The sequence below is a fragment of the Xiphophorus maculatus genome, chromosome 9, assembly GCF_002775205.1.
Source record: "Xiphophorus maculatus strain JP 163 A chromosome 9, X_maculatus-5.0-male, whole genome shotgun sequence".
In the NCBI taxonomy this organism is placed as follows: domain Eukaryota; kingdom Metazoa; phylum Chordata; class Actinopteri; order Cyprinodontiformes; family Poeciliidae; genus Xiphophorus; species Xiphophorus maculatus.
The window spans coordinates 3,678,300-3,704,466 of NC_036451.1; the positions used below are offsets into that span (position 1 = coordinate 3,678,300).

The 26,167-nt window shown below is 38.0% G+C and overlaps 1 protein-coding gene across 4 annotated transcripts in view; it reads right to left on the reverse strand.

Annotated features, from left to right (window-relative positions):
* Positions 1-26,167, reverse strand: part of kank4 (KN motif and ankyrin repeat domains 4) — an 81,318-nt gene that overhangs the window by 7,873 nt on the left and 47,278 nt on the right. For all 4 annotated transcript variants that reach the window (XM_023339903.1, XM_023339902.1, XM_014471046.2 and 1 more), the window contains 7 exons: positions 14,759-14,832; positions 10,839-14,219; positions 6,607-6,700; positions 3,524-3,811; positions 1,069-1,153; positions 755-974; positions 525-667 (listed from right to left, as the gene is read on the reverse strand). In XM_023339903.1, coding sequence (XP_023195671.1) covers positions 525-667; positions 755-974; positions 1,069-1,153; positions 3,524-3,811; positions 6,607-6,700; positions 10,839-14,219; positions 14,759-14,777 — 4,230 coding nt within the window. In that variant the 5' untranslated portion in view covers positions 14,778-14,832. The remainder of the gene's footprint in view (positions 1-524; positions 668-754; positions 975-1,068; positions 1,154-3,523; positions 3,812-6,606; positions 6,701-10,838; positions 14,220-14,758; positions 14,833-26,167) is intronic.

A 26,167-nucleotide genomic window follows, 5' to 3' on the forward strand; every position in this document is an offset into this window, starting at 1 on the left:
TAACATTAGAAATGAGGGGAAAAAAAATATTAATATCAATTATTAATCAAGTGTCTATTGTAGCTTATCTTTGCAGGGTCTCTGAAGGGCCGGCACCTAGCAAAAGGTGTGATACACCCCTGGACAGATTGCCAGTCAATCACAGGGTAACACACAGATACAGAGGACAAACAACCATACACACTCAACATTCACTCCTAGCAGCAATTTAGCAAGATCACTTAACCTAGTGTTCATGTTTTTTTAGACTGAGAGGCTCCAGGCCAGGATTTAAACTAGTGACCTTCTCACTGTAAGACAACAAATGCATGCAATGTTCGTGAACCCTTTGGCTTTATAGATTTTTGTACAGAAAAAAAACTGCAGGCATGTGTTTTTATTTATTTATTTATTTATTTTTTGGGAAAATGTAAATTATTTTTGCAAAAATAAAAACAACTAAACCTAATGTATATTCCTAGAAATATCTTTCATCTTCTGACAGACCACATGTCACTTCAAGCTTATGCTGCACTCTGTGTTACCTGTCTGGAGCGAGCGTTGACATCGCCAAGTTTTAGCAGCTGCTCGGCCACCTCTAGATCATCTGGGCTTTCAGCAGCGGTCAAGGCAGCCAGCATCACTGGAGTATATCCCGCCTTATTCACATTATCTGTTTCACAAAGACCTAGAAGAATGCAAACACTCTTTATTACAAGAAATTCTATTTTGAATGTAGCTGTTAGTACAGGTGAGTGTGTAAGGCTCAACTCACCAGTGTCTAGCAGCAGCTTGACCACAGGGAAGTTAGAATGCGACACACTGTAGTGGAGGGCCATATTCCCATTACCGTCAGTCAAGTTAACAACATATGGCAGGAGAGTGGGGGTGGTCAGTCCCACTTGTCTCAGGTATAATCTGACTGTATCTGCCTGGGAGTCTTTCTGGCTCGAGACTTTGAACCATTCCTGATAAAGCACCACCAACACCTGACGCTGTGGAGAGACATGTATATTAAAATTAGTCTATATTACAAATTTGCATTACAAAGAAAAAAAGAAAATACTGTAGAGTCAAAGAAAGCTTTACCATTTCCTTATCTGGAGATGAAACCTCTTCCATACGATCCTTTACATACACGCAGGCATCAATGAATCCTTTATCTACTTTCTCCCTATAAAAACACATGACACATTGAAGAATACTTTTGACAAAAAAGAAGTACCAGTTGGCTTGCAAAACATCTGATTTTCCAGGTGTTTTCTGCTGAGCTTATTTCCCTGGTGTTTAATGTAGAAAGGGAATGCATTGATTGTTGAGTAACTTCAGTTTGAAATACAAAAAGAAAATAATTTCAAAAAACCTATGAATTTCTCTAAATCTTGTCACGCCAATTTAACTTTAATGTATTTTATATGGATTTTATGTGACTGAGCAATACAAGAAGCACATACTTGCTCTATAAAAGGAAAACGATAACTAGTTTTCAATGTTCTGTATAAATAAAGGTTTTGAGTGTAGCACCAGTAAAAGCTAATTGCAGCTGTTTGGTTAGTTCTTTCACAATGATCAACAACTTCTAAACTGTATCTGAGGCTAGATTTAGCCTGAATATGAAAAAATGGCTTCATCTAATAGAAATTAGTTTATTGTATAAACTCAAAGGAATCAGACTACTTCTGAATAAATAACTTATTAAATACTGTCCTCTGATTCCTGGCAGCATAACTCTGTACCAGATGCAGTGGACCACATGGAAGTTAGGTATGCAGCCAATTAAAATTGGAAGAAAATTCTTGTTTCCACTTCAGATTTATCTTGTTTTACGTACTACTAAGCATAAATACACTGCCTGAGACAATGTGAAGGAACAACTGTTTTTTACACGCTTGAGTTCACACTAAAGTTAGTGGAAGAAAATGTGAATTGAGTATAAACTTTTTAAACAATTTTTAAGTCTTTATATTACAGATGACAAGTGTTCTTTCTAAATTGGATCTTTGAATTGGATTTTTGTCCCTGTGTCTATCAACTTCATGAAAACATTATTTGGCACACCTTGTTATTACTGCATTGATTCTCCTATTGTCTAAAAAGATTCCTGAAGTTGTGACAGAATTTCAATGGGATGTCAGAAACAGCATCACTCAGTTGTGGCAGAAATGTCAGCTACCCATCCATGATTCGGATCTCATGTTCCACTACCACCCAAAGACGCTACACTGAATAGAGATCTGGTGACTGTGAAGGCCATAACTATTCTTCGTGTTTGAGATGGTTTGAGCTATGTGACATGATGCACTATTCCTGAAAGTAGCCATCAGATGACGGGTACATTAGTCATAAAGGAAGGGACATCATCAGCAATACAAATCAGGCTGGCTGCAAGTGATTTCAACTTGGCTCAACTGTTGACAAAGGTCCCAAAGTGAACCAAGGAAATATCTCCTTAACCATGATGGCCCCATCTGCAGGTTGAACTTTTGTTAAATGTCAAAATGGATCCTTGTTGTTTACAACAACTTGTGACCCAAACATCTTTAAAGTCACAGCTAATATTGAGATTCATTGGAATTCTTTTTTCCAATTTGTTATTGCCTATTGGTGAGTCTATGCAAACTGCAGCCTGTCTCCCATTTTTAACTGAAAAGAGTGACACCTGGTGTTGTCTGCTTTGAGGTATTATGTCTTGTATGTTTAGAGATGGTATTTCACATACCTTGGTTATTACAAGTACCTAACTGAGCCATCGCTGTCTCTACCATCACGAACCAGCATGCCCATTTTCCTCTGGTCTGAAGGGAACAATACCTTTTTTCTATACAATTTTCTTGGATTTTCTCTCTCTTTTTTTAACTATTCCCCTTTTACCTTAGAGATGGTTATGTGTGAAATCCCTTGGGATTCAGCTTAGGATTTCTGGGTTTTTCTCCCAGACCTGTTGACTCTTCGGTGAAATCTTGTAGTGAACGGTAATGTACGGATCAACTGAATTTCCTAGCATTTAGCACCATCCATTTTTCTTTCAACTCTGACTTTCTTTCAACTTGTCCCTGCTGAGGATATGTTAGCATAAGCTGCCACCTTTCATGTGTTCAGGGTGATCTGTAGTTTCAGTTTTCCATCAGACCAAAACTGGCTTACATGTAGAACACGTAAGCCATAAAAAAATGTATTATGGTCTCCTATGACCAGACCACCTTCCTTTTCAAACTATGTCCCCTTCAAGAAACTGGACTTGTTATTGCCGCTTTTCCCCACAGTAAATATTTAAAAACAGCATCTGTATAATTTTCTTTCTAATTCACAATAACACACTATCTTGTGTTGGTCTATCACACAAAATCCACCCAAAAAATGAATTGAAATTTGTGGCTGTAACATGTCAAAATGTGGACAAGTTTAAGGACTGTGAATACCTTTGAAATTGATTGTATATGCATGACTATGTTGTTCATCTCTGTGATTATACTTGTGGAAAACAAAGCATTTACTAAAACTTTGCTTAACAGATAGAAAGATCCAAAGCTTTTGTCTGTCTCACCTTTCAGCCTCCTCCACCTGCAGGAGCTCATGGCCACCTTCTAAATCCAACAGGCCCCTCTCAACCTCTTTATCTTCACCCACAGCACCTTCCTCCTCCTCGGCCGCAGCAGCAGAAGGAGCAGGAGCAGCAGCAGCAACCTCTGCATCTGCCACCAGGATCCCTACTGATTCCTCAGACTCCTTGTCTGTTTCCTTCTCTACCACTACTTCAGATTTGTCTTCCTCCTCCACTTCTGCTCTTGACTTTTCATCTGCGCTGGAGTCCTCGCTGGATGTCGTCTCATAGCTAGAAGAGGAAACGTGACATTTGAAATGCTTTTTCCATGAAGAAGGTTTGATTAAGTTTTACTTCAAAAGTGAGAAATATGTAAATATCGAGAAATCTATGCCAGACTCTAAATTGATAAGACATGTGACGAGTTTAGATAAATATGAAGGTTTCCACATCAGCCAAGGCTGAGTAATTACTAACCGGTTATCCATCATCAGATATATGTTTGCCTTTGTGGCGTTGGCCCATCATAAAACATCCCTCATTCTATTACTTGTATAATAATTATCCACCGGAATGTTTGTGCACACTCCTATGAACACTCCTATGAAACCTCAGACAAATACATCTTTGTTCTAACAGGTAAGGCTCTTCATTTAAAGTTTGAGTAGATGCCGGTGGGCTGTATATGAGTGTGGTCACTGGGGTGCATCATGAAAGCACCACTGTGAGACCAGTGATCAGATAAGTCTTATGATGAATACCATTGATTCATGCTTATTTGAACACATACACACACAGTGACAAGAGGCGTTCATGGGATCTCAGCATTCCTCAGATTCCTCAAGAGTTCCAGACTGAGCAAAGATAGAGCAGACGATCTGAAAAGATGTAATACAAACAGCAGCCCACTTCCTGGTGTGAAGAGAAATCTCGAGATTGTCTGACCTATTTAACATCTGCTCATATTTATTAGGAGATGAACTGCAATTCTTGGATATCCATGAGTTGTAAAGAATAGAGATGGACTCATTGAAAGTTCATAAAACGTATCTATGATTGTTTATTATGAGCTGTTCTTTGCAGTTACCATGAAAATGTATTATTCCCAAGAGCACCTAACTGTTGTCGTATGTTTGCAGATTGGTTTGCAACAGCAAGGAAGGAACTGAACTTATATAAAAACAATCTGAAACAACACAGCAGAGGAGAGCCGGTCATGAAACAGTGAAACTCAGGAATGTAAGAATAGGAATGCCGGAATTAAATAAATTTACTCACGGCTGCCATTTCCTTGACATGCAGCACATAATACCTCTCAGGAATTTCAGACAAAAAAGAAAGCCCTAAGAAGTGCTCTTATCTGGGATTAGATGTCGGTGTGAAGCATATGGGAGGTGCTCAGATTTATTTTCCAATTAAAACTGGATATCTATTTGATATGGATGTAAAAGTAAGAAAGGATAAGCGGAATGTCCAGAATAATGAAACTTTGCTCTTTTTTACTTTTGAGTGTATTAAGCACAAATGTAGCATGCAAAGGAACTCTGAACTGTTCCGAAAATCTTAAGTTACAGTCACAAGCCACTTTATTATGCACAGTTACTCAGTTTATTAACACAAATAGAAGCTCAACCAATCACATGACACCAGTTCAATACATCCGCTATTAAGATATGGTGAAGACAACTTTAGAATGGATAAAAAAGTTGATTTCAGTGACTTTGAAGGCAAGTTGTTGGTGTAGGAAAGGCTGGTTTATGTCAGAAAATGCTGATCTGCTTTGATTTTTCTGGCCAAACATCTTCCAGATTTACAGAGAATGGTCCGAAACAAGAAACGCATCTATTGAGCAGCAGGTGTATAGATGAAAATGCCTAGTTGGTTTCTGAGGTCAAAGGAGAATGGGAAGGCTTGTTCAAAAAATACAACAATGGTTCAAATAAACACTCATCACAACCAGTGTAAGCAGAATACAACCTCTGAATGTACAATCTGGTGAACACAGAATCAAATTGCAAATCATTTCATGCCAGTTTGCTCAAAATGATATGTTTACTGCACTCCAATGGTCTCCGCTTAGACTATCACTAGATCTTAATCCAACAGAGTGTCTTTGTGATGTTGTGGAACAATGTATTCGCATCATGTGTGTGAGCAAAACTGTCAGCAAATCAAAATAGGTCAAAACTGAGGAGTTTGTCAGATGCCTTGTTGGATCTATGCCACAAAGAATTAGTGCACTTGTGAGTTCAATATAGTACTGGCAAAGTACATTTAATGAAGTGGTCAGTGACAATAATTCACGCAGGTTCAGACTCATTCCCAAAGCCTTTACCCAGCAGGATACACAGAAATTGTGTCCATTTTATCTCTGGAAAAATATTTGAAGGGAATACAGGAACCTCAAAAGGCTCTTTTGGATGTAAAATCAAAGTGACTCTTCTTGCTGCCCTCCTCACACCAGGTGAGCAACCCCTAAGAGAGAGCTAATCCACCATCCATAGGCTCATGATGACTATTTGGATAAGAGAACCAATTAATTTATTTAGTACCCATAGCTCAGGGTTTGTCTCCAACTAAACATAGCAGAACGTGTCTCCATTACTGCTGCCCTTATCTACTCCTTAGTAACCCCTTGCAATCTCTCTGCAGGTAATGTCTTATCAGGCCATCATATGTCACTCCACTCAAATTGAAATCCCCGATCTTTTCTATCCGACTGAAGACCCTGGGCATATTTTTTAAAGGTTTTTTTTTTTTTTGTCTGTAGTGGCCTTTATTCATTAGTAGCTAGACAGGAGGGGAGGAGATGCTGTAAATGGCCCGGGACCGGGAATCAAACCAGGGAAAGACTGTAGCCTCAGTATATGGTTGGGTCTTAGTTTAATTAAGCCAATAAGACAACCAAATTAGCAAAAAATTGTCAAAGGAATGACTCTGAGCTGCCTAGACTGGAAATCCCCTTATTGTGCCTTATTGGGTCTCAGTCCATTTGTACAATGCCCCACAGACCTACAAATGAAAAATCTAAAAACTACAGCAAACAGAAACATAAGCTGGATGCTGATAAAGCGAAAGATTTTTACCCTCCATTCACCCCAACAAACTTCAGGTTTTTCTTGGCTCCCTTGCTCCCCTGCTTGTCAGCAACACCATTTTTCTTCATAATAGATTTGAGACCTGGTGAAGAGGAGAGGAGAGAGAGGCAAAAACAAGAAGTGAGAAAGCAGGTTTCTTTAAACTTAACTCCTGACTGTCTTCAAACACTGAATGACAGAGGAAATGTATCAAGTAAAGTTTAGTAGAAGCAACACAAAGACTTTACAATTTTTTTCTGTGCACAAAGAAATGTTTTTTGGTTTTTTTTCAGTGAGCTTCTGTGTTGGTAGTATATTTAAACCTGTGCATGCGTCTCATTACAACCACAAAAGTCAGAGTATTTTACTAGGATTTTGGAGCACAGACTAAAACAAAGTTATACATAATTGTGAAGTTTAAGGAAAAAAATGCTAGCTTTGCCATTTTAAACCATTGAAAGTCTGAGTGTGAATGTCTTTAAACACTCCAGCTTAAGTTACTTCTAAACCTGGTACAACCAGCTACTTTAATAAGTGTGTGAAGGCCTCAAAGGAAGACAAAAAAAACCCCTCATAAAAACCAAGAGACCATTAATTAGAGAGACAGCCAAGAGGCCTCTGGTATCGCTGGAGGTTTCAACAGATCCACAGCTCAGGATTGAGAGCATGGCAACTATTATTCAAGCTCTCCACAAATCTGCCGTTTATGGAACATTGACTAAAAAAAAGACATTGTTGAAAGAAAGCCATAAAAAATTTCCAACAAGCCATGTAGGGAACAGGACACCATATGGGAAAAGATGCTTTGATCAGACAAATAGTGGGATGAAAACATACAGAATGCTATGATGATGGGAAACAAACGCCACACAACATCTTAAATACTCCATTCCTATTGCGATAAATGGTGACAGTAGCATCAGTTACCCGAAGTTGCTTTACTTTAAGTGGGAACAGGGATTCTGGTCAGAGTTAAAGCAAAGATGGGTGAAGCTTAAATGCAGCACAATGTAGGAAAAATCTGTTCCAAACTGCAATGTCAGAGGTCCACCTTGAGCAAGTTAATGGCCCTAAACTTAAAAGCAGAGTGACAATGGAGTGGTTTAGATCAGATTAGGATCAAATTCTTGGGTGAAAATGTCCCAGTGACAGTCCAGACCTAAATCCAATTGAGTCTGTGCAACGGATGTTCACAGATGTTATCAATCAAACCTGAATGAGCTTGAGTGACTTTTCCAAAGAGGTATGTCCAAGATTGTCAGTCTGTGGATTTGGAAAAGAAACACTTGCTGCTGTAATTTCAGCAAAGACCGTTCTACGAACAATTGACGAACTCATTGCGACTATAACGTCCACAAGTTTTTATTTGCAAATTTAAAAAAATAAATTATTACACAGTACTTTATGTCGGTCTGTCACATAAAATCCTATTAAGACATGTGTTTGCATTGTGCTAAATAAAAAAATGGGTGTGAACACTTTTGTAATGCACTGTATTTGTGAAACCAAGAGGGTGTAACTGCAAACTGACCAGCTGTATGGAGACCATTTGACAACAGAGAAAGAGCCAGAGTTCTGTTCATTCAACTGTTAAAACTAATGAAATTGAAATGTGACATGGGGAAAATTCATTATATAGCAACATATGGTATTACCTGCATGATGACAGATACAAAAAAATACTTGGAATTAAATTGAGCCATTTAATTAAACCACACAACTACATGCTGTACATGTATTTCCCAAGGCAATTTGCACAAGTCAGCAGTATTCACAGCACGCAACCTTGACATTGTCAGGCCTACTTATGTTTGTAACTGTCGAATAATCGATTCTGCATTGGCTCTTTTGCTGAGTCCTGTTGGCTCTTGGCCTAGTGTGGTGGTCTTAGTTGTTCCTGACAGCAGATGTTGTGCAGTGGATCCATAATGTTTTATCCAAATACAAGGATGTGGCTTTCTGCCAAAAACCACCATCTAAGAAGATCCAGGAAGAACGGTGCTTTTAGATCAAGTGTCTCTCCAGAGACAACAACAGAGAGTGGGAAGCTTAGTGAATATTTAAAATCTGAATGCATCCTCATGTCAACGTCCAAAGAATACAAACTTACTTTTAATAAATGCATACATTTTTGTTTTTTGCTGACATTTGGCTTAGGTAAATTTGATTTTGAATTTGATCAGTCTCATTTGATAAAATTCCCAAAACCTAATATTAGCTTCAGATGAATACAAGGGTTTAATTCTGTAACAATGTCATTAGAGAAGTTCAAGATGTCTAATAGAGAAACACCACAAATCCTGAAACAGCACATGTAAATTCAGGCATATGCACTTTGTTTGAACACAGTGCTGTACAGTCCCCCCAACATTGAACTGCATGTTAACTGTGAGAAAATGTGGTTCTGAGCTCCAGCTCCTGGCTCAATCCCCAACATTGGAGACATCAAGGGAAGACAGAGAGGCACCATCTGTTTGATGTATGAGTGAGGGCCTCTGCTTATGAGCCCACTTTACAATTGATAAGCATGGCTCCACTTTCCTGTGTGAATGAGTGTTTGTATATTATGTTTGGAATAAGAAATAAGTATTTGATGTTAAAAGCAGGCTACGTAAGCAGTGCTTGGTAACTACTTACTTTTTTCTTCCTACTTAGTAACGGCAACCAGTGGTGACTATTTTTAAGAAAAAACAGCATGTACAGTGCATAAATAGAAAAATTTGCAAGCACAACAGCTGTAAATATGAACTAGTGTATAGTACTGCATTTATGGTGAAGAAAATAAGTGTCCAAGACACAGACTGCCATGGAAAACTTCATACCCCTTGATTTTTTATTTTTGCTTTTAGATTTTATCATATTCCCATTAAAAACTTTAATGTATTTTATTAACACCAAGTAGTGCGTAGTTGTGAACTGGATTCTTCCCTCCTGACTCAATATATTTTCAAATCGCCATTCAGGCTTTTCTTTAGGAGTTTTTCAACTAGCACTGTACATTTAGAAACAAAAAATGTGGATACATTTTTTAAATAAATCTGATGCTAGATTGGTGTCTCAACTAATGTAAGTTTGGGATTTTACAGGTCCAGTCTAACAAATTAATATACTCGCTCTTTTGCAGTCTGTGACAGATTTTATCTTCATCCATCTTACAATCAAATTGGAGCAGCTTTCCTGTCCCTGCTGAAGAAAAGCATGTTTCATGTTTCACCGGGGGATGGTGTATTCAGGACGATACAAATTTTGTTTCTATCACATAAAAAATTCCAAATGATAGAAAAGTTTATTTTTGGTTTCATCTGACCAGAGCACCTTCTTCCACATGTTTACTATGTCTTCTGCAAAGCTTGTAGAAGACTATAAGCAGGGATTCATATTGTGTTCTTTCAACAATGATTAATAACAGTCCTCTCTATTGATTCTTCCAGCTGAGCTGTGGATTTATGCCCCTTTTCCAGATTTACCCCAACTTTATTGGCTGTTTTGAATAATTCACATCACTAACATAGCTTCAATAGATTAGGAACATTACACCTCTTGTGTTTTTTCATACAGATGGTTTTCCTTTCTTATGTTTGGCTCTTTAATTCATCATTTTGTAATAAACAATCACAAATCAGCACAATAAAAAAATCATGCAGATAAGCTGCCTTTTTCAGAGCAAAAAATGTAAAGTTCAATGCAGCCTACAAAATGCAATACAAGAATAATAACTGCTATCCAAACTTAGCAATTAATATCTAATGAATATGATGGACCATAATCATTCTGTTGATAATTGATCCAGACTTGATTTGACAACCTCTCTTCTGAGTGGAGTGTTTCTAATTGCGTGAATAGACAGATGGGGTTACTTGCGTGTCATAAAAGCTCAGTCCTGTAGTCAGCTTGATAATGAGAGTTCTAATGTCAGCTGGCAAAACTGTTTGTCATGCAGGGTAAGACGTTCTACCCGTACCACAGATTGGCACAACAGATATCTAAAAATAATTCAAAGCTTTCTGACAAAGTTCAGCTGCTTGTTCAGCCTTCAACGAAATGAAATGAAACTCTGTGTACATATTAATATTTAGACTCCGCCTTGATGGAAGATCATAAGGGATGTGTTGCAATTAAGCAGCATGACTAATGTAACTACGGGCCTTTGTGAATGGTTAATATGTGGAATATTGGAGAGGAAATTATTCAGCTCATTGTCAGACAGCCGCATTGTACTTTCTGATACACTTCATGCCTACCTTGCTCTTGCTGCTTGCTGGTGGCAGCTGTTTTCTGGCCTGGGGAGTAGAAGGCTGAAAGGACACTGAGGGAGCTGACCAGTTGGCTTTGAATTGAACTCATTTTGGAAGCACTGGACTTCCCCGCTGCTTTCCCAGTTGTTGCAGCAGGGGCACCTTTGCCTGCGGGCTTGGCTGGGGTTCCCTTTCCTGCTTCTGCTCTTTTGGTTGCAGTCTGTTTTGGTGCTATGGGGCTCTCCTGTTGGCCGGCCGTCTGTTGGGCTCCAGAGCTGCTCCCGAGCTGTGCCCACTGCTCCCCAAGAAGACCTGTTATTCGAGTTACGACTTGTCCCAAGGCCGCAGGAGATGTTGGCGATTCACCAGAACCTCTGCGGGCTGTCTGAGACTCGCCAGATTCCCGTCGCAAGGCTTTTGCCTCACTTGAACCACGGCGCTGAGCTGCTTCACTTGAGCCTCTTCGAAGCGATTGTGTCTCTCTGGCATCTTTTTGAGATGATGGAGCCTCAGTGGAGCTTCTACGCAAGCTCTGGGAGTGGGATTGGGCATCACCTGACCCGTGGCGGATTTGACGAGTCTTTGTTTCTCCTGACTCACGACTTTGAGGGTGTGATACACTGGATCCCCTCTGTGGCGCTTTCTGCTCTTTTGAGTCCCGACGAGATGCAGGTTGAGACTTACTGTGTGGTTGAATGGGCTTGCTCTTTACTTGGATCTCACTAGAGATAGCAGAAACGCTTTGAGATTCACCCTGAGGTTGTACATTATACTGCTTCTCGATCAACTTATCAGGCAGCTTCTCTGCTTGACTACTGTCTTGAACTTGAGGCACAGATGGCATTTGATCATTTTCCCGTGGTTCAGAAGGTTGTGCTGATAAGTCAGCCTCCAGGCCTGGTGCAGTCTGGACTTTTGTTGTGATTTTCTCAGATTCAGATTCACTGGATTCCCTAGTAGTGAGCATGGGTGCAAGCTGAGGTTGAGGAGGTGTTGGCTGCATTTGCTCTGCTGGGGGCTTGCGTCCTCTCTGTGGTCTAATAGGAGCTACTGACTTCACAGCTGAATTTTCGGCTATTACTACAACAGTATCAGGGATGATATTTTCTTTAACTGATTCACACAACATTTCTTTGTCTTTGCTTTCTGCTGTCTCCATCTCAGTCGTTTTAGGTTCTACAATCTCTATACCAGTTGAGAGTTGGAGCTCTTTAGGTTTTGAGTGATCTTGTGCAGAGGTCACTTCCCTTTTATCAGTTCCAGAGGTTGGACTGGGACAGACTTTAGTCTTTTTCCCAACTTCTGAATCTAAAGTTTGAATAACAATGCCTTTAACGTCTGTAACAAATATATTTGCAGCAACCTCTACAGCAACATTTTCACTTTCTATTTGAACTACTTTTTTTGTTTTTTCGCTTTCTGCTGTGCTTTTGACAGGATGACCAATATCTCCTCTTACAGTGGTTTCACTTTCCCCCACTCGACCCTCTGCTTGTGCATCTCGAGACAGGTTGTTGTCCTGCTGTCTTTCTATCTCTGTTTCTGTTTGCTGGTCGCTCCTCTGTGCTGCCTCAGTCTCTGTGATTCTGTCCACAGTGTCCACCCTTTCAGTCTCTGTTCCCTGATCTATGCTACTGGCTCTTGGTCTCTGTGGATGGTCTGTCACTGTTTCTCCCTCTGTCTCTGTGACTTGGTTTACTCTTTCAGCTGCAGGCGTCTCGGTCGTCTGATCTTGCGTGACGATGTTCTCTGTTATTGTACCCCGTTCCATACTGTTGGCTCTGGGTCGGGGTTGTATTGCCACTATTACCTCTGCCTCCATTTCTGTTTGTTGGTCATGTGTGTCAAGCTTACTAGTCGCTATTCCTCGATCTATACTTCTAGCCCTCGGCTTGGGTACTATCACTTCAACCAAGATTTTATCCGTATCTGTTCCCTGATCTATTTTAGAAGGAGATTCTGTCTCAGTTTCTTGGTGGCTGAGATCTATTTTCTCTGTAACTGTTCCTGCATCTATGCTTTCTCTTCTTGACCTCACAGGTACTTGTGTGGTACAAATTTCCACTCTCATCCCTTCACTCAGTTGCAATATTCTGTCCTCTTTTGCTTTATTCTCTTCCATTTGTTCCTTCAAAAGAGCATTAGTTCTCTCTAGCTCCTGGCTAGCCTGAGTAAGTTTTGCTTCCAGCATCATTAGCTTCTCTTCTAGCTTTAGCATTCCATTTTGGTCCTCTTTTGATGCATTACTCTCTCTGATAATCTCACTTTCTTTTGCAACAACTTCAGTGTCCTGTGATAGCCTTTCCTCTGCATTATCTTGCAGGCTCTTCGATGTCTCTTTTTGTTTGTCAGCTTTCTCTGATGGTACACTTTGCTTTTGATTTGTAGAAGGATCTTTCTGTATTGGTAGCTCTTTTGTTCTTTTTGTCTCTCTGTGGCTCTCTTCTACATTTACGGGCACATGCTCAGAAGCTACACCTTGAACCGTTTGAATTGCTAAAGATAAGTTGAGCCCTTCTGAAGGTCTTGGTCTTTGGCGTTGACTGATTCCCCCTGTCTCATAAGTTGTTGCCATTGCAGAGGATGATGTGGAAGCTTGAACTTGGAACTGTGTTTGTATCTGACAAAGCAGCTTCTCCCGCTCCTCCCTTAAGGAGCAGATCTGAGCCTTTAGTTCTGGGATAGTTTTGACCTGTTCTTCCAGCTCCCTGACTCTTTTTAGTGCCACTGTTATCTGCTGGTGAAGGCCCGCCCGATCCTGTGGAAGGCACCGTCTTTCCAATATGTCTGGAGAGGCACGGAACATGTTCTCTGTTGATCCATTTTCTGGCGTTCCCGTCGTGCAATCAGGACTGCTTGAATCCGAACCTTTCCTCTGCTGGAGGGTGATGGGCATTGATGACGCTCTAAGGAGGTTTGGTCGACTTTGAATCACAGCAGTTTTATCCTCGGTACCTTGATAGACAGTGCCTGGTTCATCTCTAGATTTGGTTGAAACATTTGCAGTTCCTTGACTGGTTGTCGCTCTGCTGCTATGACTGGATATTGCCCCTTCACTTGGCCTAAAGTCAAATATTTGCTGGACCTCTGTCACTCGGGATTTAGGCTTTGGGCCCAAGGTAGATGTCCCAGACCATGCCCCTTCCTTAGGTGGAGGCCTGACTCCATGTCCAGGGAGGCTAAAATTTCTGGGAAGAGTGCTGAATTTAGCTGGGCCTTTCACCCTCCTTTGGATGTGGACCCTTTTAATGGTGTTGCCTTTTTCAATATCGTCCACATACTTGAGGAAGTCAAGATCCAGATGGAAGCCATAGGGAGTCTCCACTGAATAGGGCAGCTGTTTCCTCTGTACACCGCCCTCGTTGACCTTGGTCTGAAAGCCATTGGCTGTAAGGAGTTAACAAGGATAATAGTTATTTTAATTTGTAAAAAAAAACAAAACTGATAAGTATTTCAAATGAATGTGCAATTAGTGAACAAACTGAACATCAATCAAATTTGAGATTATTATAAGAATTATGATTCTTTTTCACCCTCTTGCAAAGACAAGCAGTACTGTGTTGTACATGCGGCTCTGTAAAGCCAATATCACTTACAGAGAAGTAATTAGCATGCAGTGATTGTGCCAAAACAAACAAGCCAGCATGTAAAATACTGTTCATGTTGTGCCATCTTATAAATTCAGCATGAGACAGGAGGCGTTTATCACCTCAAGAAAATAAGCTCTTAGCAGTTCTTAAGTCAAATACACAATAATCAGGCAAATTGCTTTACCTTTTATTTCTTATATTGATTGTAAAATGGGCAAAAATAGAACCCTACAAGACAAATTACTGGTGTTACAGTTGGGGAAATAGGATTTGAACTGTACGACGTGTTAGAAGCAGGGACATTGTTTGCTTAACTAAAGGCTTTGTGGCACTCACCACTTTTCTTGTCCATCATGAGATGCAGAGTTCTCAGTCATCTACTTGTGTTTGGTAAGATTTGAGCTGGCAGCCTGGATAAGACAGAACAAATGTCATGTGAGAAACTGAGCAAATGGTCGAAATCATTACATGAATAAAGCAAAGAGTTATATTTTTGATGGCTTACATCCCTATTTTTACTGAAATGATAGAAATAACAGCTCTGTAAAATGAAATGCTTGAAGTAGAAGATTTTCGAAAAGATGCCGACAACTTTTACAGATTTGCTACAGTAACGATAAAAGGACAAAATATGTCTTTTGTTGTTGTTTTTTTAAAATTAAAACAATGTTTGATTGGTTAAGTATGGCTATTTCTTGTTCTGTTACCTGAAAACAAACAGTTTGAAAAAATCTGACAAGTTCAGATGGACAAGTTCACAAAGCAACACAGTTTGCACAGTTGTTCTGCATAAGTTTTGCATTTGTTATCTGCCTCATTTCTACACTGAAATTATGAAATTGATTTTATTCATTTTATGCAGAAACAAAAACAGTAATGCTATCTTGCAAGCATTTTATACCCATTTTATATCAGAACACAGTTGCAGAGGTGATCTAAGACATAGTGAAAAACATTTTCTCGCAGCATGCACCAGTTCTTTATAGCATTAAAATTTGTTAGAACAACATCAGACTGCTTAGGTAGGAAAACTATTTTTAATATAATTTTTTAATAATAGGTTATATAGATGGTTTAAAAGCATGGTCGGGAACAGATGATGGAGTAATACAATCTGCCTATTCATTTGTAGATACAATGCAATAAATGTAAATAGAAATGCACCATATTGTAAATATATTCCAAGAAGTTGATACAAAAATATCAACTAGTTTGACCAACCTCCCAAAAGCTCTGGTGAATCTGATGCCATTTGCTCCAGCTGTAATCTATGTATAGTGCTGTCTAAATGTTAGGGTTTTGCATGAAATTTCAAAATGGACCTAAAGTGAACTTATGAGTTCACATGTCCAAGTGTCTGAATACTTACTGCATAACATGCTGCACTCTAAAAAGGTAATTAGTAGCTAAGTCATGTGTCTTATCTATTAACTAACTTCTAGACTTTTTGTTCAATGCCCATGTTTATTGAAATATTTCTCTTCATCATGCTGTTCACATTTTTACCCTATGAGACAAAGAGGACACATATCAGCCAATCAATATCTGGCCACTGTAATGATTAAGAGGGATGTTTTCATTAAGCTGAGTGTCACTGATCTTCTTCAGCATGTTACAAGGAGATACAGGAAAAGTCACAGAAAAGCATAGAAGTTGAGGCCTTTGGCTACATCCCATTCTAATGACTGCTTTATTGAGAACAGTGCCTGATTGTGAATGGCACCTAACTTCTTGAATGCTACCTGAAGGAGGTAAGTGGCCCCAACATTGTTATTATCTGCCTACTCCGAGCCCCTCAAGGGTCCCTGACATTACTACCATTCCTGGGCATCATAGTCACACATGGTTCAAATAACATCTGGGACAAAAATCCAGAAGAACTCACACAAACCAAAGCATGCAATGCCACAAACCTTTCAAGAAACTACAGAAATGTTATACATGGCACACTAAAACACAGGAAGACACAAAAAAACACATTTCCAGCCCCACTGCACCATTGGGAAACAGTATTTTACTTATGTGAACCTCATGCTATGTCTAAATATGGTACAATGAAACACAGCATACTTCTGTCTTCACTGCATTACAGTAATTTGCTTCACTCCTATTTCACTGCAATAAAAGTTCCCAGGTAGTTATACTGAAAAAATATTAATCCAATTAACTTTTATTCTTTTGAGAATGTATTATCCATTTATCATGTTTACAGATTAATAGGCAGTTAGGTTCTGTGCTTTTTGAGCTGTCTACTGCAGACACAAATTTCATTTTTAAATAATGATAAAAAGTTTATATTCCAGCATAACAAAATTAAACACAGAGCTATTTTGTTCATTGGTCTAATTTAATTTTACAAGATCAACCCTTGGCAGACTCACTCAGGGGAACATTTGGTGTCACTTTATACCATTTGTTCCAAATGGAAGAGCCAAGAAACCAAGCTGTAAACTGAAGAGCAGATGAGAAATAAAAAGAATTTCAGAAAAGAGTAATTGCAATGTTTTACTATCTAATTGTAAAGATCTCTGACAAATGTTACTATTAATAAAAGGAAGGCAATGTTTCCTTCTTTAAAATCTCAATTAATTAAAGAAGTGAGCCACTATAGCTAGACATCACTTCAACATTATTTAGAAAAGAGACACACAATATATTTTACTATCTACAAAAATAAATGACAAAAATTTGGAAAAATATCAGATTCCCTGCAGCTCAAGCCTAATTAGTGTTTTAGCATTGTCTTCAGGGTGTCAAATCTAAATTACTCCAGGCTTTTATTATGATGATCAGAACTGCATTAACTGTTTTAGAATATGACAGCAATTCAAAAGATCATTTTGTTTAACATCTTTTCTGATTTTATTTTTCATTTTCCTTGGGGAGTCTTGATGCAATCCCAGCCTAACTATAGAGTTTTACCTTGGAGGCTTAAGTTTACTGTTCTCTGTCATTGTCTTTATCATATTGGTGATATTTTTGTACTGAAGGAAGATAAAAGTCTTTCACAAACAGTGAAATGTTTCCCCATTAAACATATATATTTGATGCCCCAACAGTGAAAATAAGCATGCACCATCTCATTGAATCTTTCTGTAAGAAGTATGTTTCGATGACTTGACTGACAGACACCAACAATTCCTATTTATCTACCAGATAGTTATCATTTCAGATGTTGTTATGCCGTACACTCACAATGGCATAGAAGTCTTTAATTTTGGGCTTCTAATTATTCATTTTAATTGTTATTTTTAAGATGTTATATGATTTTTACAACAAGAAACACCGAGACATGTAAATTATATGTATGAATGGGGTGAATTTATTATAGAATCCCATAATACTGTTATAATGCAATAATTCAAATACTGTATATAGATATACACCCACAAATATTTTCTAATATTTATGGGTGTGAAGAAGAAGAAGTTATAGAAGTCGAAGCCATCAACATGGTTCTGGCATAATTTAGTCTTGATACATTCCCAGATTTTGTCCAATTGAAACACTTGCGTTAAAGTTTGACTTGCACTGTTATCTCTGGTGAAAAGAAATCAGTTAGAATGTCCAAGAACAAAACATACACTATGAAGGCCAATGACTATAACAAACTGCAACATGGTGGAAAATCTGTTTCAAAATTGACATCTTCAAGTTCTGAAAATTTAAGCAAATGTCTTCATTAGACAAGCTTTATAGTTGGAGTAGACAAAGGTTAACCTCGATTTACTCAAGAACATAAAGAATGTTTGGAGGAATCAAGATGAGGGGATTTAAACCTAAGAACACAATACCTTTTCTGAGCATGGTGGTAGCATTATACTGAGGGTCTGTTTCATAATGGTGAATTATGCGAAGAAGGAGCAACTCCAAATGTTTTGTTTTACATCAAATCAGCAACAACTTGGTCACAAATAGCTGCTACAACTAGACAATGATCCAAATGCACATTAAAACTAGTTTGATATGAATAAAGTGATATTAAACTTCTACATAACCATTGACTTATACAATATTGAACATTTTTTAACATATGCTAAATACCTGGGTCTGCGATAAGGACCAAACAACATTATTTAGATGAGGTCTGTATTTCTCACAATAAAAATAGTCAAATATCACAGAATTATGAAAGATTCTTGTTAAGGCATAGAAAAACACTTGGTTTCTACACAGCTTTTTTTTCCATCACAGCTACACCTTCAGTCAATTTAAATTATGATATTGCATGGAACGCAGAACATTTCAGTGTGTTCTCTCGTATGTTGGAACAACACATTACAAAGATTATCTATAATAGCTTGAAGTGAGCGCACAGCCCATGTCACAATGAAAGCTGTGTTGTGCAATGCCAAGTGGTGACACACTGCAAGGCAAGCATTCTATGAGGTGGCAATGTAATCAATCAAAATGACAGTCAGTGCACCCCGGGACCTTAACAGGAAATGTGACAAGCACTATTTGGCCCTGGTCCCATCTTCACAGATTGAGCCTTATTAATGGAAAAAGCAGGTGACCTGTGGCAGAACTGTTGTCTCTGTTACAGATGAGCAGATAAACACACACACACAAGGAGAAACACACAGATCAAGTGACTGACAGGATGAGACTACCTCTGATTGTTGCCATGGCAACCATTCTGTAATCCGCTTCTCAGCTCTTCTCCCAGGAGGGAAAAGAGCACAGGTATTCCCTGCTCCTGGTGATGTTTAATGCGACTACGATCAAATCGCTGTCCTTAAGGTTTAATTAAGGAGCCAAAGAATGCTGTGCTAAGTAATTGTTGAGTGAAGTACAGGGTGACCCTAGTGATAATTATACACAGTAGGCAGGCAGCGAAACCTTTTTTAATTAGATCATTACTTTCAAAAAGATACAGAGTCAGAGGGAGAGAAATGATTAAACTTAAAGAGAGATTAAAGATAAAAAGAAGGGAGAAAGAAGGATGTGATGAAGATTGAAAGAATAGGAAAAAATGGCATGACGGGCATCGCAAAATGGGATTAACAAAAATGAAAATGACAAATCACAATCAGGGGCTTGCTTTCTTTGATCATTTCTCTGATCAGGGATGAAGGAATTAACATACGCTGTGTACTCAGTTATTTAACTCTACTGCAAGGATACATGCAGCAGAGTATGTATCCTTTTGTTTTGCACAACAAAACATTGTTTTGTTGATGAAAACAACATTGTTTTGTTGTGCAAGGTACGTACAAAGACTCGAAGTCCTCATTAACTTAATTTGTTTTCAATTACATAAATAGACAATGAATCTTGACTCTATGTGAAGAACTTTTGCATAATTCAAAAAAGCGTCAAGTTTGGAATAACTAAAAAAAAGGGAACTGGCGAAACACCTCATGATTCTGCCACCACATTGCTTGATAATTAGTCAAATGTTTTTTTGGCTTAAAAGTCTCATTGTCCCTGTGACAATGCGGCATTTTTTGTAACAACCTGCCATGCAACTTTTATCTAGAAGCCATCTGTCTTGTCCATATGGGCTGCTGCAAATTTTAACAAATCAAGTCAAATTAGAAACAGTGACTTCTTTCTGAGTCCATAGTGATATAAAACTGGCTTCATGTGGACATAACACTGGTCATCCAAATGTTTACAGTTCATTACAGGCTTTCAGCTTGATGGTTCATGGGTTGTTTGTGAACATGCTAATGAACTTCCTTTGTCTAAGAGTGACAGTTTTGTTCAGATGGTTGAAATTTGACATTGGGTTTAATCCTGTTGTGATCTGCGTGCAATTGCTTAGAGGAAAAACATTAGTGGTGTTCAAAGTAAATATTTGAGCGTACTTGAAGTTTTATGGATTGGAGCAAGTTAACTTTTAGAAACTCATACACACTGATATGTATTTTTAAAATTCAGTTGTTTGCCATTCGATCATTTGATATGAAAAAATATAATGAAAGGCACAATGTCCACAATGAGTGTGTGGAAATCCGTGTGCTCAGAAGAAAGCCTCAGATTAATCATGTTGCATTTACTGACCATGTTCAAACTAATATGGAGGATTACTGTAAAGTGATGATTGAGGCAGCGATTATTCTCTAACTAGTCAACCATCAAGGTTAGGCTAGTAATTAAATTTTTAGAGTCCTTCTGTTGACACTGATGATGCAGAATCCACACAGGATTACAGTCATAATGACTGCAAGCTGAAAGCTCATAAAAGGCATGCTAATCCAAATTGAAAGTATTTGCAGCAGGCTACACAAAACTATAATGAAGCCACAGTTATTTTTGTCCAAAATCGTGTGGGCGTGCGCACACGGGGGTGAGGATGTGTGTGTTTTTGTATTTCTCACTTTGCAAACCCCATTTTTCCAACAAACACTACATTGTGAGGACCCACAACTCTATAAGAAGAAATATTATTGTAGAGTTGGGGTTAGGTTTAGGACCAAGTGGTGGATTGAGTTTAGGTAAGGGTCACAATTAGACTATAGAAAATAAATAAAGAATGAATGAAAGTCAGTGCAACGTCCTTGTGAAGATCGAGAGATGTAATGTGTGGGGGTGTGTGTGTGTTTGTGTGTGTGTTTTAGCTGTTTGTGTTTGTGTCAGCACCCAGGCAATCACTCTTTGTTGGTGCTTGTTTGAATATGCTCTAGTATTGGTTTCAGTACGCATTTAATATTCCATGTGTCGTTCATGCACACAGCCTCTCAGAAGATGCACTGCAGTCTGTCAGCACCAATCCAATAACTGTGACAGCTGGAGGAGAGGCAACGACATTGGTAATGTAAGGCCCGGAAGACAAGAGTAATGATGGTAGTGTAAATAAGTTCTCAGTGACAGCCTTATATATATCACCAAAGTAAAACCTCAACCATGCTAATGTAGTCAGAGCTTACACGCATTTTAAAGAAAAACTTGTCAGAACGTAATAGGCACCAGCTGTCAATCTGGTGAACACATGGAAAACCTTATAGCTATATTAGTCAGTTACTCTACTGTGAAACAAATTAAGAATATTTTCACAGACCGAGCTCACCACAGAGCACTTTAAAATGCATGGGTGCCAGTTTTATGCTGCGTTCCAGTTGTACTCGGAACTAGGAAATTCAACTTCCCAGTTAGAAAATTCAACTGGAACTCTCTCAGAAGTCATATTTTCCCACTGGAAAATATGACTTCCAGTTAGGATTTGTAAGGTGGACTTAGTATTTCAAAATGGCCGCTTCTCCTGTCAAAGGTAGTAAGATGTGGTGGAAACATGTTTATTTTACATGCAAATGTAAAGTGTGTTTAAAATGTCAATGTTATATGTAGAGCCTGTGTAACTGGATCCTTTCTGCGTTGTGCTGGTTTTATTGAATGATCAAGACCGTGATACGGTTTGTCTTTAAAAAAGGTGGTTTCGCAATTTATTCTGACGAGAATAACAAACAGAAAACAACCGCGCTATAGGCTACCCACCCCAAGTCCTACACAAGAGTACATAATAAAACTAAAGTTAATTCCTGCTATTAGATATTTACATTACAGAATGGATTCATAAATCACAATGGTGATAACAAAAATCAACTTAATAGATCTATAAATAAACTTTTGACGTAGAGACTTTGCTATATCTTTGTGTCTTACATGGCCATTCATTAATGCATAAGTTTGGTATTTCATATGTATTCTTCACTGTTTGACAACTTCCAGGGACATTCTTACCTAAATTATGGTTACTTCAAGTTTTTTTTTCTAGGTTTTTTTTTTGCGTATTTCTTGATTTCTCCAAATATGGAATTGAAAATAATTATTATGAGTTGCAAGTCTCCATAGTTTAATAGAAAAACGTTTCTGAAAGTAGGCAAAACAAATTTTTGGGAATTAAAGTGAGTTTGTCAAAAATAGGTCTACAGTAATATAAAGACTTGATAAATTACACACTCAACACCTCCTCAGAGATTCACATATGCACTTCCAGCAAGCACACATTTACACACATAAAATTACTCCTGACCTAACCCAGCTAGAAGCATTAATTGAATGTCATGGGTCGTTACATTGGAGTGCCTGTGTACTGGAGATTGAATTAGTCCAATGCACTGACACAGAGCAGGATTGGAGAGAAGACAGACTAGAAGGAAATAAGATTGGAGAGAGCAAACAGGGGACAAGAGGTGGGCGGATGGATGGGGGAAGAAAGTAGAAAAAAGGAGCAGTGCAGGGAGTGGCAGCTGCCGTTGTATCTCAGACATCCAGATTTCCTCCCTATTATCTGACACTTTTTGCAGCATTTTTTAAAATGCATATGAATGCATTTCCTAATGAAGCATTGTAAACATGCTGCAGTCGTAGCCCTAAACCTGAATGTTCATTAGCTGTATGAAAAAAAAAACAGTGTGGAGCTGTGAGCAGCTGCACATGAAAAAGAAAGAAGCAAATCGAGCAACTGTAACAGGTTTCAGGCCGTTATCGCTGCCCTGACATGAGGCTAGCTATCTCTGTTTACATTTGTAGAGCCCTGAGAAAGTTAGCAGGGCTGTCCAGCCTAATACGCCATCACTAACCAAACAATTTCTAGCCATGTGCAGACAAATGCGCTAATACTGATAAGAACGTGCATATGAGCAAGATACCAAGTACATCTGCTATATCTCTATTGGATGGATGCTTGCCAGAGTTTAAATTTAAGGTTATAACTCATAGAAGAACCATGATGAAAGACTACCTCACATCCCGTAATGGGGGTATTAAGGTTCTTCATAACATAATCTTTTCAGAAAAAAATGTATCATTTAAAGTAAAGTAGTTCTTCTTTAATCACTTTGCAAAGTTGATTTTTCTCAACTTGTTCATAAGAACCACTTTCTTGGATTTAAAGTATTTTTAACTCTAGACATTAAGTGAGAGATTTTCTCAAAAAAGGGTCAACTTTTAGTCATCATTATTTAGGAAAACAAATCCAAACAAATATATTTAATTTCTTTTTTCTTTCTTTCTTTTTTGTCATATCAAATTACATATGAATGGTTCGTTTCAAATCCCCCTTCTTCAGCTTTATAAAGAAAGGCTAGGGGAAAATAAACCTCGCATTTAGAACGAGTCTTTACTTTAGGTATTTTATTAATTAACTCTTTCACCAAGACAGATTCCTTGTAACGGTACCATTTTGTGTATGTTTCCTGTGTTTTGTATTCAAGTATTTTGATAAATGTTGGACATCAATAGATATGTAAGGATTTGCAGTGGACCTGCAGTGGAGGTGTCAAGGATATGTGAATCCTTGACACTTCCTCTAAAAGCACATATAACTCCCTGTTTTCATAGTTCAATCTCCAAATATACCTCAATAGGCTTGTAGTGGAAACTGTCTTAGCACTACTGCATACGTTAATACCTTTCATATCTCCAATAAGTCCCATGGAATACAAATAGCACCTGTAAATTGTTTTGTAAATGCCAGCCAGTAGCGGCTTTTATAGTTTTCTAATTTTGAGGTAAAACACTCCTTTTTTGTATTTTCAAAGTATGCATTGCAACTCATTGGTAGCAGCCAATGGTTATAATTTATTTGACCGATAGTAGAAACTATTAGGTTAGTGGCTGCAAAATACATGCCAACTTTAGTACTGATATCAGCCATTGGTTAGCCTGTTGCAGTATTCTCACAGAACTTCTAGAACGACGATGGCACTTGACAAAATGGAATGCTTAAATTTTTGACTCTGCATTCTATGATTTTGTATTTTTGTGTTTTTATAATGTAAACCACCTTGAACTTCCTTGCTGCTGAAATGTCCTATACAAATAGACTTGAAACTTGGAACCACTGGATTTTGTTTGTGACTGTCAACATGACTTATTTGAAATGGTTTAAAAGCAGTTCTTTGACTCTGTTGCAAAAGCGTATATATAATCATAAGCCTATATTAGCTGACTGTCAAACTCCAGGCAATTTAAAAACTACTTCCTTCTATGCTTCAAAGACTCAACCTCAGCTCCAATAGGGAGCCAAGCTTAAACATACCTACATGCAACAGGTTCATCACCTACTTTATGAGAATAATTCACAATCAGCTGTTGAAATGGTTATGAAAAATAGTAGGTAAATGTTGATCCTTAGCTGGTAAGGATGGTTGGTATGAAGAATCACAGCCTTGAGCCATAAAACAAGGGAAGTGTATGATTGCTTAGCTAGATCAAATGGTGCAAATACAAAGACAGCACTGGGGGACATTATCCGATATCATATAGCTCAGAGTGCATGTCTCTGCAGGAACCAATCAATCTCCCTGCTCTACGAGAGCTATTTGAGAACAGTCTGGTTCATCCCACTCCAGTCCCAAGATTAGCTCTTGTCTATTTATAGAACATATGCAACACTGTCCAAAAAACTGTTTTTTTAGACAGTTTTTTCTTAATGCCCCAAACTCCAAGGTATTCAAATCGTCCAGGTATTTTTCTGTTTCTTAGTCTTATGCCACAATGATTTATTCATGTCCAGTCTGACAGAGGCTGAATTCACCAGAGGGCAGATTGCTCCCTTTGTGCCAAAAAACATCTGTTCCTGAACTCCAAAGAGAAAATGACAGAGGGATATTCTGTCCATGCGCTTCATTAAACAACTTCAATATTATCCCTCAGGATAATGAATGGACTACTTTTTTTTATCATAGGAAAAATGTGGCCGGGTTCTGAGTGGATAGTTTAATTAAATATAATGTACAATATTAGAAACAGAACAAAAATGAGAGCATCTTATCTTGAATAGAAAGGTAGGACTTTAAAAGATTATTATATTAATTATTTCCTAGTTATCAATCATTTGTATGAAATTAATCAAAATATCTCTATTATGTTTTGCATCTGAATCTGCAGACTGCTGTGTATACAGCCCTGAATATCCTAAATTATTTACTGCAGCACACATCCAAACCATTCAAGTTCAAACTATGTTCGCATTCTGGCTGCTTCCATTCATAGATGTTAATGAGGGTGGTGAAGCTAATTAACACTGAGCCATCTGACTATGTCAACAACTTCAAACGTTAAAGTGAGCTGAAAATTAGGTGAAAGAAAAAAATAACACACAAAGATGCTAAAAGGAAATAGATCTATGAGAACAAACAGGAAAAGTATTTCAAAATATCTGTGGTAAAACTGCCAGTGAGGAAATATGGCAGCAGGAAGTCAACTAAAAAAGAAAAATTACAAAGAAATGTGTTCTAGAAAGAAAAAAAAAAGCTTTTTCTAAAATTGAACAGTGGAACAGATACAAACGTATAAACTGTGTCCTTCCCACTAACTGTTACAGAAAAACAGTTGCAGTATAAGTGCTTGCAAAGCTCCATTAGTACTCTTTTACACAAAAACTGCCTATGTAGTATTTTATTATCTAGGACAAAACTGGAAAAATTAGGAAATCGTTTTTGGCACTATTGTGAAGCCGTACATACAATGAATGGTCAGAAATTAAAAATGTTGCTTTACATATTAACCTACGTATGCAACAATATTTTTAGTATTTTCTAAAGCTATTTCTTTGGAAAAATCTGAGATTATTCCACCATCAAGAATTTTTTTCAAGTCTTAGTTTGAAAGAAATTTTGTTGGGCTGAATTTAGGACTTTGAACCAACTACTTTTAAATATCAACTTTAACCAGTTTTTTTTTAATCTGCTTAAAAACATTGTTCTGATAAATACGATTTACTTTTATATGAAACATTTTATTAACCACAACATGAATCGGAACAGATCCACCATCCTGTGTATTTGAATAAGT